The sequence below is a fragment of the Taeniopygia guttata genome, chromosome 2 (genome assembly GCF_048771995.1).
Source record: "Taeniopygia guttata chromosome 2, bTaeGut7.mat, whole genome shotgun sequence".
NCBI lineage: Eukaryota > Metazoa > Chordata > Aves > Passeriformes > Estrildidae > Taeniopygia > Taeniopygia guttata.
This window is the reverse complement of record NC_133026.1, coordinates 82551172-82568003: the sequence shown is the minus strand read 5'-3', so window position 1 is coordinate 82568003 and position 16832 is coordinate 82551172. Positions and strand designations below refer to the sequence as shown.

General features: G+C 43.1%; 2 protein-coding genes across 5 annotated transcripts in view; one reads left to right on the top strand and one right to left on the bottom strand.

Moving 5' to 3' along the window:
• Nucleotides 1–13582, bottom strand: part of VWC2 (von Willebrand factor C domain containing 2) — a 54121-nt gene extending 40539 nt beyond the window's left edge. Inside the window, exons 1-3 of one of the 2 annotated variants that reach the window (XM_041714653.2) lie at nt 13281–13582; nt 11353–12134; nt 4567–4696 (exon numbers count right to left, since the gene is read on the bottom strand). In XM_041714653.2, coding sequence (XP_041570587.1) covers nt 4567–4696; nt 11353–12066 — 844 coding nt within the window. In that variant the 5' untranslated portion in view covers nt 12067–12134; nt 13281–13582. Of the gene's footprint in view, nt 1–4566; nt 4697–11352; nt 12135–12928; nt 13086–13280 lie in introns of those variants that run through there. The other variant, XM_041714654.2, reaches the window with a different exon arrangement.
• LOC140682373 (uncharacterized) lies at nt 13350–16445 on the top strand. 3 transcript variants are annotated; one of them, XM_072924355.1, is made up of 3 exons: nt 13350–14089; nt 14423–14530; nt 15353–16445. In XM_072924355.1, coding segments are annotated over exons 1-2 (741 nt in total). In that variant the 3' UTR covers nt 14424–14530; nt 15353–16445. The 3 variants fall into 3 exon arrangements, with proteins under 3 accessions (XP_072780456.1, XP_072780455.1, XP_072780454.1); XM_072924354.1 differs by having other exon boundaries at nt 14423–16445; XM_072924353.1 differs by having other exon boundaries at nt 13350–14530.
• Nucleotides 16446–16832: the final 387 nt, after the last annotated feature.

The window sequence follows — 16832 nt, the reverse complement described above, 5'->3', positions numbered from 1 at the left end:
TAAAACTGGGATTAGTTTCAAATGATTTCTTGATCATTAGGTCATTACTTTTTAATATTAATTCAATTTTAAAAAATGAAACACTGTTTCAATCTAGAATTTACAATAATTTTCAATTTTCAATAATCTAGAATTTACAATCATTTTATGGTACCTATATTTTACATTGAGAAGAGGCCTCCATAACCACCTGATTTGATCCCCTCCTTGTAATGTAGATTAAAGAAACAACTCTCAGGCTTTAAAACTTCTGGATTGCATTTGCTATATATAAATTAGCTGCCAAAGCATGACTGAAAAAAGTATTTAAAATAGAATAAATAGAAAAAGGAAGGGAGGACAATCAAAAGCACTGATTACTTAAATTTGACAGCAGTTACATTTCTGATGTCTGCAATAGTCCTGTCTTGAACACCAGCATGATGATACTTTCTTCATTGTGGGGATAAATGCATTTATGGTCAAGGTCATATCATATTTTATTTAAACACACTGCAGAAAGACACTAAATTTTACAGGTCAGATGCACCATGGTACTTGAGCAAAGCTGGGGCTACAGGGCAGAGCAAATAGCCAGCTCACATGAGAGCTGCCAATATTCAACTTCCCTTCATGGGTCCAGAATAAACATCCTCATCTTTCTTATGGCCAGAGAGGTCTCTCAGCCCAACATAGCCTCTCCCCACCTGGATCTTAGAGGGATGACAGGGGCAACAGGGGCATCAACCAGCCCCATTGTTTAACAGATCTGAGTCCCGAGGTGAGACAAAGTCCTGTTTTACCAATGGTAGCAAAAGGGGACAGCAGCTCTGGCAGCTGTTACCAGGTTTTGCTCCCTTGAGAGATCCTTCTCTCCGATGGAAGTCCGCAGTTGTCATTCAGAAGCACTTTTAAGTCACCTTGGGCCTAAACACTGCAATTGTATGGAAAAATACTAAAGCAAGTTCCAGTGAGTCAGCCCCAGCACAGGGATACAAAACCACCACCACAGACTCTCTGTGGCACATTCCACCTGCACCTCACTAGCAGCAATCATTTCAACCAAATGATGCATGTATCTCAACTGTAACTATGAACACAAATATCAAATAAGGTCCTGAAATGACCTAAGGCACCTGAAAGGACTGCAATCAGTGAAGTCTCCCTATTGCACAGCCAGTAAGAATCGACATCTCCTGCAAATGTTACAGCCCTGAGAACACACTTGATTGTCCAGGCATCAGTGTTTTTATTTTTGACTGTACAGCTGTGAGACTTTGCCGAAAGAAGAAGCTCAGCTCTCCCTGCTGTAGGCAGAGAAACAACACTGACACACAGATAGATGAATGCTAGGAGAGCAACAGGATCCACTTCATTTTATCTGGGGCAATCTTTCAGCCATATAATGAAATAAAAATCTCTTGGGGACCTTAGATCAAAATGTTTTGTGGTCTAGCAACCACAACTCGCCCTCAGGCTCCACGTGGGTTACGCGTTTTATCTCATCTTCCAGCAAGCACACCAGCAGGAATAGGGCCACCCTTGATTCCATCAGCTGCTCCACAGCTGCAGGCTGAGGCAAAACAGAATTTAGCTGTGTATGCCTACTAGGGTTCTAATGCTGGGAATAGAAGTGGAACACACAGCCGAGGTAAATTAATCTAGAGAAAGATAATTCACTACCAGTATTACGCCCCCCCCACCCCCAAATGCATCAATGACAAGTAGCCAGATTTTTCCCAATTAAAGGGTGACTGTATGCCCATCATCTTTACCCTTAATTCTGCACAAACTGTAGAAATGACTGTACCTGAATCTAAGGTATCGCTGTGAACAGGGATGTCTTCCAAAAAAGTAATCACAATGCTAATATTGTATAGCAGGATGGAGATCTGAACTGGGCACCTGTTACTTACTTTCTGAAGTCAGATTTAACTTTCTGGATTTTTTTTTTTTTTTTTTTTTTTTTTTTTGTGGCTGGTGCTGATGATTACCAAAAGCATGAAGCTTAACATGTCAATCCACAGCAAAATGAAGCCTCTCCTCCATCCTATTCTGTCTTCACCCTGCTTCCTTTCAGGCCATTTATATAAGATAAACACAAAACAGCTCCCTCACTTGCAGTGACTTGAGATATAAAAAGCAGGAGGATTCCCCTAATCCCAAGATCTTCTCAGTGAGGTGTTATCTTTTGTCTCATCTATATACTACTTTTCAGAGCAAATGTTCTTTTAAAGCACTCCCTCTCCCTGCCCACAAAGGAGAAAATAATGTCTTCAGCTCTGGAAGTATCTAGGCTTCTTTTTGAAACCCATGGTGTGATATAGAAGATTGTTAAATACTACACATACAACTACTCTTTAATTCCATAAGTTTCCATTCACCCCTCTGCTTACATCCAAAGCAAGTCTGCACCTCCACATATGCACAGTTGTCTAAGTCTAATGTGCAGTTACACATCTGCCCCTCCTCATAAGAGGTGCCAGAAAATCTGTGAAAATAGAGAAGTCGACTACATACCTGCCTTCCTACAAGAGACAAGGCACAGGGTCTCACACCTGTCAAGACTGAATAAGTTTCTAATAATAACAAGCTTTCAGTAGATCTCCTCCATACTTCTTAATCAGGCAGTTGTGTATGTTCTTACCAGTGACAGAGGTAGTCACTCAGCTCTCACTGTTGGGTCACTGGCAGCAATCTTCCATCAGATTTTTTTTTTTTTTTTTTGTACTCCTCAGATGGAGAGGTTTCCTAAGAAGTTTCTTTGTGACATTATACTGAAACTGCTGAACCAGAAAAGTTGAGCTGCTTCTGCACTACCTTGGTCTTGTTGTTATTACTAATGGTTGTCTTCTTCATCTAAAAGCTAACAAGGAAAGCCACTGCTGGTTCTCTGACATGCAGAGAAGTGACAGTACAGCTCACTAGAAACAGGCAGCTGTGGTCACCTTGGTCTGAAACTGGGTCAGAGATGCCAGCTCACAGTTATATGGGAGAAATACACAAGTAATATTGGGGATTCAGTGGCTGAGGACAAGATCATCTTTTTCTTCCTGGTAGAACTCAGGTAATACAGTTTTAACAGCTCTGAAAAGGCAGCTTCCTCAGAACAAATGGCATGTTTCATGTACAGTTTTTCATAACTTTTCCTCACTTCTGGGAAAAGCGTCAGGGAATCTGTGTGAACAGCCAAGCCAAGCCCCGCACTGCTACACCACCTTAATCCAAAAGAGAGCCATCAATGGGAGATTGCCACTGCTGTGCATTATGTTGCTGCTTGTAGGAGAATGTGTGCTGATGGAAGGTCAAACACTGTTAAAATCACCAGACAAACTCAGTGAGAAAGACTACAGAACCTTAACTATTCTGCTTGTAACTCCATCCCTGACACTGAAAACAGACCTTTTGCCAGCTAAAGTCACTTTGACCTGGGGAACTGCAGCAGAGCATGGCACACACAATGTCAGAGACGTTCTTGCCATCAAACAAGTGCTAAAGGATCCTTCAGACTAGCAAGCTATGACATCACCAGCTTCCAAATTCAGACTTTCTCAGGAACTGTCCCCAAATGCCTTGAAAAATGCCTGTCCTCATCTCCAGAAACAAGAGTGCCCTTAAGCTGTACAGCTGAGAATAAATTCCTTCAGGGTCGTAACAACCAATTAAGGGATGTGAAGCAATTACTTTTATATCCATACAAATGAAACTCCTCCAATGCAATTAACAATCTCTTATCATCTACTGTTGAATTTGTGGAAACCATATGCTGTACACTCTTTCCTCCCTCAACTTTCCCACAGTTTTAGACAGTTTATTTTAGCTAATGCAATGAAACCTACCTATTCAAGAGAAATAATAGATGTGTGCACATTATCTGAGTATTTTTAAATGTCTTTTTCAATTTTAAATATAATTTCATTTAAGATTTTGCAGCTTTCATTTCTATTAATAAATTATCATTTCTTCTTTATAAGTGATGAGCTAGTATGTCATGTAATTTCTTTCGTCCAAATAGACTAAGATTTTGATCTAATGCAAGCCTTTGCTGGGAGTAGAGAGAGTTTCTATCTAATTTAGTTACAAAAAATATTCAATTAAATTTGGGAGTTTAATTCATTTAGTTATGAAAATTAGATGAGCTCAATAAGGTACATGTGATTTGCCTTAAGGAAAAACCAAAAAAAGGAGAAGAATATCTGAAAGAGAAACAAATACGAATGGAGAGCAAAAGTAGCTTTTCCTCCTCCTGTTGAAAGGTGGACAATATGAAGAGTCTGCATTCCATTTTGTGTGCTCAGATAAAACACAGCCACAATGAGTTTGTGCAAATTATCTATCCAAGAGATACATGAACAGCTGTTATTAACATCTTAATTGTCTCCTGGCTAACAAAAATCCACATAGGTCATAACTGAGTCCACCCCAATCAAGGGAGAGCTGAACCTCACAATAGGATTATACCACACATACACAACTCCATCTCCATTCAAGGAAAAAGTCAAATACCTGAATAATTTTTCAAAAGCAGAACAGAGCACCATGGACCTCTCTGACAGAGGTCTCCTCCTAGTTTCAGCCATCACTCACCATTTTTGCAGATGGGACAGCACTGGTCAGGCTCATAGACAGGATCCACGCACTCGGTCTGGGGACAGGCTGAGACCGTGCACAGCACCTCGCCATTGGCTTCACAGCGACACCTCTCACATGGAGAAACCTGAAACACAAACCCAGTCACCCTTAAACTCCTCCACTTAATGCACTCCTGGAGTCTGCAGTGCCCCCTTCTCATCTGAAATGTTCTTTTCTTCACACCTTTCTCCTCCCCACTCTAAAACAAATGGGTTTTCTGGCCTAAATAATGCAGAGAGCAAGACTGGACTCCTGCAAGATTATAGAACCACAACAGGAAAAGAAAACCAAAACAAAACAGGTTCTTCTCTGAACCTACATACCAAATGGGAAAGTCAGAGGAATGTTGAAAACAACAACAGTGAAGACTTTTAATACAAATAAACCAAAAATTTCTAATGAACTTCCTCAAAATTAAGTTCATAATCTAGTTTAGTTCTACTAGAGGCTCAAAAATAATTTACAGAAAACAAATGTTTTTTAAGAAGAAAAGTTTTGCTAAATGAATTTTGAAGCTTCTTTTAATGGAAATCCTTAGTGTGATTTTTTTCAGGTTTGAAAGTATTTTGGTAGCAGGAAGTTACATTTTTATTTTTCAAAGAGAAGTCAGGTAAAAACTCATCCTTTTGAATTCAGGTATTTCCCATAGGTTAATTGTTTTTGGACAATTCTTCTAATACTTGTAACTTTCTGAAAGGAAGTTGAAATTCAAAGAAAGGGGTGAAGGAAAACACAGATAATCCTTTATACTTAGTGAAATGTTACTCTGTTTGAAGAACTCTTACAGAATAGGAATTCCATGAGATAGTTACTTGAAAGACCTACTTCAAAGAAATTAATTCCCAACAAAAGAGTAGCAAGATTCTCTTTAGTAAAAAATGGATTTTGAAATGTCTGCACTTGCCACATGTACAATTCCAGCTGTCCTCCACTTGCATTGCTGACATCCTCATACCACACAAGCTAGAGAGAAGCAAGGATCTATAGAGCAATAAATGCTGCACTGTAAATGTCATTGCTGCACTCCAAAAAACCACATGGGTACCCATGCTCAGAACACAGGATGAAAATGCAGCTGAATGTTGTTATTAGTGATCCTCTAAATCTATAATCTGTGCAGATTACTGATTTACTTAATGAGGAGGCTGTTCTTTTTATGAACCATTTTTCATTCCAGATTTCAGCTGATGCAGACAATCCCCCATTTCACTTCTCCAACAAGAGTAGAAAAAAATAAAATCTAAAAAAGAAAATAATTACTCACTTTGAAGAATCACCCAGATGTCTAACTTGCAGATCATCTGCTTCTTCTCCCTATTTTTCAGGCAGCCTATCACATTTTTTCCTCAAATCCATTCTCTGCTTGCTTGCCTCTCACGTCCTTCTCACTTCCAAAGTTCAAACATGCTGATGCTTGCAAAGCATCATCTCCAAGTAAATGCTCATTCATGCTTTGCTACTTCCCTTCCCACCTGCCAAGGCTGTTTTTCACTTATGCACTCAGATATCTTTCACGCCCTTCCCTCTGCTTTGAAAGCTTAAATAGGGTCTCCTGCTGTGTTGCTTTCTGCTTTTATTACTATTATTTATTTCAGGTTTCCTTTCCTAGCTACTCACTTTGCATTTTCTCTTTGCTTTTACACTCTATCAAGGATAAGACCATGCATATGCTTAGGAAATCCCACATGGAGGCTGACAGTCCAGTGCAGAAGATTTGTATTGCAGACTTTGGGACAACTTTGTTCTATAATTGTTTTTAAACTGTCATATTCACTTCCAGAGCTGGAGTGTCAGCAGACGAGGAGGGTTCTGATCCAGTGCTCAGAGTTGAAAGACTCAGGTATTTCAAGTAATCACTTGAACCACACATGAAGTTTTGAGTGTCAGCAAACCTGAGCTCTTAAGTATTAAGTCAATAACAACAATCCTTCCTTCTAGAGTTATATTTAGAAACAATACTTACTAAATTATAAAAACACGTTTTTTAAGGAAGACTGATATTTTAATATTATTTTAATATAAAAATATTATACAATATATAATCCTACTTGAAAAATAATGCCAGCACTCAGTTCCAAGGATCAGGATCAAGAAGGCAAAGCTACAGCTTTCAATCAAATTTAATACTTTTTGCCATGACTTGGAAAAGATGCAAATTTGCTAACCATCAAAGTTGAATGAGATCAGTAGTTACCACAACAGAGACACTACTTAGTCCAGGACACTACTTAGTAGCTGTGTCATTCAACATTGGAAGTGGTGTAAAAACTAGAGTATCTGATGACAATCAGAAAACAAGGCAACACACAGATATTATTCCTAAAATCTCTCCTCTGTAAAATTTAAGCATATTCTAATTTTATAGGTTACTTGATTTCCAAATTTGACAAAGGCTGAAATTCTCAGAAAAATAAACCATTTACTGTTGATTGAGAAACAAAACTGGTCTAATTCTTATCTAATAATGATGATTCATGATAGACTTTTCTGTCCTGTACAGCACATACACCTGAAGACTACATCTTTCTCGAAGAGAGTGCACTATTAATGTGATACTGGAGTAATGAAGACACTTCTAGTGTAATAGATCATGGGATTTCAGGGGAATACTTACAGTACACCCTTGACCACTACTGTCACCTTTACAACCCACGAACCTGAGCAATGGCAGCATAAAGGAGGGTCTCCATGAGCTTATTTCTACAAAGCTCTTTTCAGGCATGCAAGTAAACAACAGTGGCTGCTAAAATGGTATCAGTGTCAGCCACTATCTGTACATCCTTGGACTGAACAATAGCACATTGCTTTTTACTGATCATGAGGATACAGCAGGAACTGTAGAAAACTCCCACTTTATGCACCTTAATGGAGCTTAATACTTGGAGACATAATTACCACTAGAGAGAGAGATAATAAGAGAGTGCCTGTATGTAACAGCAGCTAAATAAATCAGAATGAAAAGACACATTTGGTTCTTCATTTCCCCCTTCTACTTATGCAATGCAAGTGCATTCCCTGCAGTGCAGTTCCCTGTGGCAGTCATTGCAGGGAGCATCCCACTTGTTCCTGTGGGGAATGACCAGCCCAGCAGCGCTCACACTCAGCACTTCTGACATAACCAGGCTGGACTGGAAATAATATCAATCTCTCTCTGACTATTGATACCATGTCTCCATGGTCCACAGATGAAGCTGTTAACTCTGTAGCAGCAGCAGTTCTGCCTATGAAAAAAAATGCAGGAAGACACCAAGAGGCAACAGAAGTCTTGTGTATTCACCAGGCAGACATAAAACCTGTAGAAAATAGACTACAGATGGCAAAAAACTCCTAGTTCTTTAGAAGTGTTTAAAGGGAAGTTTATGAGCAGAGGTATAGGAGTTGCAGGCAATGCACTACCATGTAAACTGCTAAGTTTTCCACTAGTGAGGTGTGAAGAAAACTGTAGCTTAGTAAGGGCAGTAAGTCTATCCAGCAGGTTAATGTAAATTGTCATAATTAAGAAGTGACAAATTATTTGTAGTCCAAAGTAATTTGAGCTTTCCCCACACACATGTCCAGCTTTAATTACAAACCAAAAAGACATTAAAACACAACCAACAAAAAGCAGGATTAATAACAGATATACAATCTACATTTTGTTCCTTAAGCCTTGAAAACACCTAAATTTAAAAAAAAAATCAATAATAATCCAAAATTTATTTTATTTTGTGCTGGAATTTTTACCAATATTTTCTTGCCACCAACACAACTCAGGAGAACATGAATGGGGTTACACTGACAATAATAAACATACAGCTATGCTTTTACTCCTCTGTGCCTTCAGAGGAGTAGTACTCCTCTGTGCCTTCAGAGGAGCAGTACTCCTCTGTGCCTTCAAATTACCACTGATCTTTCAAAACTCATTTGGATTTGCTGACTACAGATTTCCAAGTAACTTACCCACAAAAAACAAATTACCGTTTCTGGCAGCAAGGAAATTCTAAAAGACACAAAGCAACAGGTTTCAAAATTACAGGTCTTTTCCAAAACATTGCACTTCTGCAGATAATTCCTGATTCTTGTAAGACATCAGCCTTCATTTTCATATTTTACTTGGAAGATTTGGACCATGTGCTTTAGGAATCTCCAGCTTCACTGCAACTTTAATACCCATTGCATTTCACCAAATAAAGATTTTGCTACCAGTCCCACTAATATGGATGCTGTGGTCACACTGCTATTCTGCCCCACAAGTGACCAGAGTGGTGCTGATGGATGCAGCTTTATGAGACTTCATCCTTTCCCTATACCCAAGTTGTGTTTTGTGCTGACATCCATGTCCTTTTTGAAAACACAAAAATGCATGCATACACTCACACACAAGCAAAGCCTGAAGGATGGACTGCAATTCAAAGAAGAAACACATCCAACCTCAAATTCCCTGGCACATTCAGCTTCTGGCTCCAGTCAGGGCAATTCTTTGCATGCCAAGCCACATAGGAATTTTATATAAGCAGACTTACAAATTTGCATACATAATTACACATCTATACATAAATGTTTGTACAAAAAAAGTCACTTAAAATATTAAGAGGTCACCTTTTTCTTCCTTCAGTGATGTCTAGTACTCTTTGCCACAAATAGCAGGAGCACATGTAGAGAAAAATCACATTACTATCCATTTATAACTCCTTCCCTGACCTTAATCAAGAGATAGCATGTTAGTAACCTAAGACCATCAAGTTTAAACTCACAAAGTTACCTTTGAAACTGTGCAGTTGCTTGCACTTTGCAATTGCTTCCATTGAGCAGCAGCAACCTGACTACATGTGCACTTTGTGTTGCCAGACAACTCCACTGATTGCAGTGGCCTGGGCAAACAGCTGCATTTATAGCTTGTGCTCACAATATTGGAACCGACACTGAATCTCAACTAAAAAACAAGGTTCTCACGTAGGAAAATAATTAGGCTGCAATTCCACAGCCTAATTGCATCAATAACTTTCCTTGCTTGTACTGAGAAGACATCCCTTTTCACTTGTTTTTTTTAAAGCTGGGTAAAACCAAGCAGTAATGTTTCATTAGAGGAAAATATGAAGACAAAGGCTAAAAGCTGAATGGAGTTAAAAAGAAAGCTGAAACTCAAAATATTTTGGACATTTCTATAAATGTCACTGTTCGACATTGTATTTTTACCAATGCTGTCAGCATTATTCAAATGTACCAGGAAGCATTAAGGTTCCACACTTACTACACATTCAACACAATATTTTAGGCTTGCTTTACAGCCATTAATACAATACCACTACAGAAAAAAGGCTAACAAATGGAACTCTGTAGAAGAGTGTGAATGAAAATCAGGGAGAAGCCTTTAAAACACTGACCTATGGAGAAAGTGTGGAGAAGCTTCATCTTTTGGCCACCCCTCAAGAACTAAGTTTGCTGAGAAAGAAAGGATCTCACAAGCCATCTCTGAAAAGGTCACACCAACCAGTTGTTGTTAAGGTAGCTGCTTCCTCTTAAGTAGAAAATTGCCACCCTGAAATTGAATGAAGCCCTTGAGGGTGACATGGAAAAGGGAGGATGGATACAATGTTTTCTGCCATACCTTGCAATTCACCAGTGCTCTCTGCACATTACTGCCTCAGAAGTGCAAAGGACAACGCTCTTACTAATTATGGAGAAAATAGTTCTGTTCTGTTATTTATTTTCCCTTAAATTGAAGAACATGGAAAGACATCATGAACCAAAGCTAAGTTTTCAGCAACATGCAAATACCAGAGAGCAAAGGTGACCACTTACTTTCAGTCTTCAAAAACACACTTTCTATTTCTCCACCCTGAGAGGGGTTCAGCTTCCAGAACCTTGAATTGTATTTCATACTCCCCTCAATATATTCAGCATTAAATTCTCCAGTGTATTCAGAAATGGGTTTTGAATCAGCCCTGTATCTAAGAGTCACTCACAAGAAATTTCACAAGCTATTCTTAGAGCCTGCTCACAGGTCTCAGTCGCAATAAAATATTAAATGGAAAAAGACAAGGTAAACAATCAGAAAACTGGCCCCAACTCCAAAACTTTTGAGTGCTGCTGCTGTAACATCTTGCATTTTCAATGATAACAACCTGGCACTATAATGCTAAAAAGACCCTAGTCTGAAAGGATTTGCCTGAACATGAAACTTTTCAAGTCCTTTCTTTAGGTATCGCTGCAATCAGGACTGCAAACTATGCTATTATTAAAAAGTAGACCTATAGTCTTTCACAGAATGCAAACATGCAACCTTGGCAGCACTACTTAAGTAGTTAATAAGGAAAAAGAAATTACTGTTAAAAAAAGAAGGGATCATCACATACTGATTACTAACAATAGAAGTCAGCCCACAAAACCCTGCTTGATCCCTGCAAGGTGGAAGTTTAACAGTTAATAGTTAAATAAGGAAACAAAAATATTGCTGAAAATTTTCAGAAAATCCGTAACACCACTGAGTAGCATTCTTCAAAGTAGCATTTTTTACTGTAAATACCAAAGGAATTAATAAAGATCAGCACCCTCACTTAAAAATGTTAGAATACCATAGAGTAAGAAAGGTCAGGTTTAAGGGGAATATTTTACAGGACTGCAGAAATAATATTAACACAAATATGTGAAGAGGGGGAGACAAAGAACACCCTCTGAGAAGACAAAGATCATAATACCACTTTAAACTTTACCACTTTAAAGAAAATAACCCACAGAAAGACTTTTGGCTCAATTCCTTACCATGAACTCCTCTAGGGTCTGGTAGGTTTTCCCTCGGAACTCGCAGTAGTTCTTCCTCTCCTTGCACTGCGGGCAGCACTGCGTGGTGTCCACATGGATGCAGCGAGGGTGGAGCCTGGGGCACTCGGGCTGGATACATAGCGGGCCCTCCTCGGTGCAGAGGCAGGGGCAGGCAGAGGGGCCCGGTGCAAACTTCTCCCCGATGGCGTAGACGAAGCCGCTCTCGTCCACGCAGCCTTTGCCGCGGTAGTCCGGATAGGCGTACTCCTCCGGAGGCTCGGGAGTGACGCTCGCAACAGACGCCGGGGGAGATGAATCTTCAGCCACCTGAGGTTCCTCAGGGGCAGCATCCCTTTGCTCTTGCACTTGAATGCTCCCAGATTTACTGCTTGTCCCCTGGCTATTCCAAGCCTGCTTTTGCTTAGTCCAAGACTCCTTGTTCGAGTAGTTCCTGCTTCCTTTGCTCTTCCAGTCTCTGCTACCCTCCTCCCTCCCGCTCCTGCCGATCTCATTCATTTTCCCTGGACCTGTCTGGCCGTCCCTTGTAGACGTGTGATCCCTCTTTTCCTGGCTCGCCTTAATCTCCTGTTTGTCTTGAGCCTTGGCTAGTTTCTGTACGGGAACGGTGGAGCTACAGAGGGCAACCATGAGGCAGCAGGTTACGAGAAGAGAACTAGAGAAAGCTCCAATTGCCATTGCAGTCGAGCTGGGCATCACCTACTGCATCCCACAGGGGACACTGCATTCACATCGGAGGGAAGCGCTTCATAAAGCCACAGTCCCTAGGAAAAGAAGGATTAGGAATACTTCAGCTTCTGTACTTCTCTCCCCCCCCCCCCCCCACCCCCGCACCCCGCTTCGCCTCCACCGATGCAACATCTCAAACAATATGCAACCTGCCTCGGTAGTTTATGCAGAAGGCAAACAGCCTGCTGCTGCATCCCTCCTCCTCCTCCCCCGCTCTGACAAGTCTTATAAATAGCAGGGCTCTGGACACGGACCGGGCGTCGTCGGCTCCAAGAGAGCACCACGCAGAACTCCGGGGAGTCAGCGTTTGCAAAGGCAGGTGCAGGCAAAACTCAGAGCGCTTGGGGGGTTATTTTTAACTTTCGAATGACAACATGTGAAGACGACGGACGCCCGATGAATTAAACGGAGCTCCCCGAAATCCACCAGGGTACAGAATAGAAATTATCCAGCTGAGTGATAGTCACTGTCTGTACACATGATGATTTTCATTAACCTCTTATTCAGTCTGAAGCACGCTGGTTTGGGTTCTGTTTAAATGCCTACCAGCGAGCACGTTTCTGTAACAGACAAGTAAAACCAAGCACCCTAAAGCGAGCAAAGACAAACTACCTCCCTTCCGAACTACCCAAAACAGCACACAAGACCACCTCTTCCTCGCCCGTGTTCGAAAGACAAGGTAGAGCCACTCCGAGTTTCTGGAGCCGAGGCACATTTAACCCACATCCTTCAGGAGTTCGGCAGCGCTCCCGGCTCCTCTCCCTGAAACATTGCACGCCAAATCGGGGGAAAAAACCCCAACAAACCAAACCCAAACCAAAATACGTACACTACTCCGGCCACGACAAGCAATGCCGCTGCAGCCTCCCGGCACGACCCCACCTCCGCGGTACAGCTCCCCAAAGCCATTTGAAAGCCTCTCTCTCTACCCGCCCGCCTCCCCGGCCCTCGGCGATGGCACCGCGGGGCACCGCGCTCCGCCCGCCCGTCAGCGCTGCTCGGCCCGGCCGCCGCGGAGAAGCCGGGGTTCCGCGCCGCCCGCCCAAACTTTCCGGAGGGCCGGGCAGCGCCGCCCGCCCCGCTCCCGGTGGAGCTGTGAGGGAGCCGGGCCGGCCCGTTCCCCAGCCAGCCGGCTCCCCCGTGGCCCGGCGCGATGCCTCCGCGGCTCCCTCCCGCCGTACCTGCGCTGGCGCCGCGCTCAGCCCCGGCGGCGGCTCGGGGCGGCGAGCGTCGCCCCGCGTCCGGCTCCCATGGCGGGGCCGCGGGCGGGCGGCCGGCGGCTCTTGTTGCTGCCCGCTCGGCTCCGCAGACCCACCGAGCCCGCAGCGCGGCGCGGCGGCCGCAGCCGGTGCGGCCCCGCCGCCCCGGGGACGGGCTCCGCCACGGGCCCCGCTGCTCTCACATGGCGGCCGGGCGCCCCCGTCCCCGGGGGCGGCGGGGCAGGACGGGCGCTCCCTGCCTCGCTCCCGGCCTCGCTCCGCGCCGCGGGTGCGGGCCGGGCAGGGCGCGGCGGGGAGGGGACTCGGTGCCCGCCGGGGGGCGGCAGTGCAGCGGCCCTGCCCGCCCTGCCGCCGCCGGAGGGTGTGCGGGGCGGGGGCAGCCCGCTCCTGCCGCAGGGCCGCGCCGCGCTCCGGGAGCAGCGAGCGGCTGCCGGCAAGGAAAGCGGGGCAAGGTGGGCGCGTTGGGGCCGGCCCCGCCCGCCGGCGGCTGAAACTTTTAGCGGCGGTGGGGGCGTCGGCTCGGGACGCGAGATGCGCGCTGCGGCCGGTGCGGCGATGGGCGCTCTCCCCGCGGTGCGGGACGCGCCCCCGCCGCCGCGGCCGGGCGGGCACCGCCGCGCAAACCTGCGGAGCCGGTGGCGGAGCCGCCCCGGGCGCGGGCTGGGGCGGCTGAGCGGCGTTTATTCGGGACGGGCTGATGCTGCCCGCGCCGCAGCATCACGCAGTGATGCGTTAGCGCTCCCCTGCCAGCCTGCTCTAGCAGCGAAGTGGTACGTGGTTTACTAGTTGAAATACCTACTTATGCTTTTGCATGGCTGATGCACAGTTCTGAAGTTACATCCAGTTACGTTTTTCTCCTTTATACTTTTTTTGATACATAAAGGAAAAAAGGACAGAGAGGTCTGTTATGAAATGACTGCTGAAGGAGTATTGGGACAGAAATATTGGGACAGAAACGCATAAGAAAAGCTAGAACTACTTTTGTTCAGGATCTAAGCAAAGGCTTGGAGCCCAAAATGTTATTTATTTATGTAGTTATTTATTTTTAAACTGCATTAGATCACATATCAGTATAAACGTCTTTTCTGAATTTTGCTTTACAGATGTTCCAGAACAGTCCCAGTTGCACTAACCGTCTGCCACAGTAGCACTTTAACATCCGCTGTGCCCTACTGGTGACTAGAGCTGGATCTCCCAATGTATTTGGCACTGTATGTGAAATTTTTAGGCTAGGTATAATTTTCAGGTTTGTTTTGGTTTGGGTTTTTTTCCCCATTGAAATGGTAGCACTGCAATATCAGTACTCAAGAGAGCAATGAAAATCTGCTGGATACTAATGTTTCATAGTTAAGTACCTTCATAAGCGCCTGTTAAGTGTGAAAACCCAGATACTAAATTGCTCCCCAGGAGGATGCAGGCGCTAAACTCTTGGCTGCTGGGTTGTTGCTATTAAAATATTGACTCCTGTCTAATTAAAAAAAAAAATATATTTTTCTTGAAATCACCTCATATCTTCCAGTCAGATGTTCACCAGCTAAATTATGCTCTGAAACTTCAAAACACATGACTTAAGTTTTGGAGGATATGAAGAAGTCAAGTTTTTCCATAGGTTGCACTAATAAAATGAAATTGGTAGGGGAATTCTAGACAAATTCCTAAGGAGTTAAGATAGACTTTTCTCATTATCTGACTAATAATAATTAAGTACTTCCTTTCAAACTACCATCTCATTACATCTGAATAAAGAATTTAATCTTTGCTGTGTCTAAAGCTACATTTCATACCTTATGTAGTTTAAACCCTTACTTGGTGTGAGCAACCAGTACACCCCATTGCTGAAGAGCAACTTGAATGATGGACCTACCTTTGAGTTCAGGAGGTGAGCATTGCTGTGAGCATTGCTGTTCAGCGGCAGCTGCTTGTGGCTAGAGCAAGGCAGAAGAAAATAAGGGTCTTGGGAAAGCAATGCTATGTCTGTGATAAAGAGCAGAGAGAAGGCAATTTATGCTTCTGACATTTTCATGTGTTCCCAGGTGAAACTTTGGAACAAAATCTGAGATCTTCAGCATCCCGGGCTCTCTTTGTCTGAGCTCTGCCTCTCCCATCCCTGTTTACATAGAACACGTATCATCAGCTGGAGCTAATTGTTCAAGACATTGTGTTGTAGCAAGAAGGGCAAAGCCTCAGAGCACTTCTGTAACAACAAACTGCAGCTCAACCTAGCCTACTGGGCAAAGAAAGAAGTAAACATCTTTCTTTAGTATTCTTAAGGATTTCTCATTGAACTTCAGTCTCTGTTTATTCAGATTTGTAGTTATATTAAGTGAATAATTGTATGTGACATTGGGACCCTTGCAGAACTGACACCTGACCACTTCATTAATGTCATAGAATCAAATTGCAATACGTTATAGTCCAAATGGTTAAATAGCAGATATGTAAGAAATGTTTGATGTTTTCTTCAGTGAAGTGAAGTCTAAACTAGGAGACAGAATAATGAAAATCTGTCATCTGAAGGCAGCTTCTAACAGTATTTTAAATGAGAAATTGTATACTTGTGCTGTACCATGTAAGATCCTGGAGACTGAAATCCAGTTTATTCGCAGAACAAACTGAGCATAAAAATACACCTCCAAGTTTCCCTACTCTGATCTCCCCAAGTCAACAGTAGCAAGGACAATTCTGTATCTGGATGAGGATCAAAATCTACATCCCATTCAAGTCTTTCCTTTTCTTTGGGTCTTGTCTGCATGATGAGAACTTTGTATTAGCTTATTATTTAAATAAGAGCTGTCATGTGCACAAAACATTTATCTCTGTTTTAGCTTAGTTTTACTAAGAATTAGCCCAATTTTATAGGATGCAATTGAATGGGAAGCAAAAGGGAACTCAGTAGTTGAAATAAAAATTGTTCTGGCAAGGAGTAACTTAAGCTGACCATCTCCATTAGACCAGAGTCAAGAAAGTGGACATCCATGCTGAAGATAGCTAGCTATTACTCAGAAATACTTAATTGAACATCTACTCCTGTAGGTCAGGAGGACTGAAATTTTGATGGATATTTTTAAGAGTGACTTTTGTATGAACAACAAGAATTGAAATATACGATCTTTTGCCAAGTTAAAATTGGTTTTCTGACTGGGTAATTACAATATAAAACCTCACAGCTAGGCAGATGCGATCTGGACATCTGAGTACTGAAGACAACTGCTTTTAGCCTAATATATGGATAAAATCTGGGATATGCACATACCCCAGCGACATGCAACCCTGCACTCCAGGGAATCGCCTGGAACATCACCTGACACCTGAAGGAGGTGTCACCTGCCTCCTGTGAGGAGATGGGGAGAGGAAAGAGGAGGAAGCTCCATGGGACCCTGGAAAGCTGGGCAGGGGAAGCAGAAAAGGAGCCCCAGTGCAAGTGGGGAGTGGGTGTTGGAAAACCCCAGACTTTGGGAGGTTGTCTTTGGTGACAGCTGTCTGCAGAGCCCAGGGCGTGCTGGGGGGAGCAGT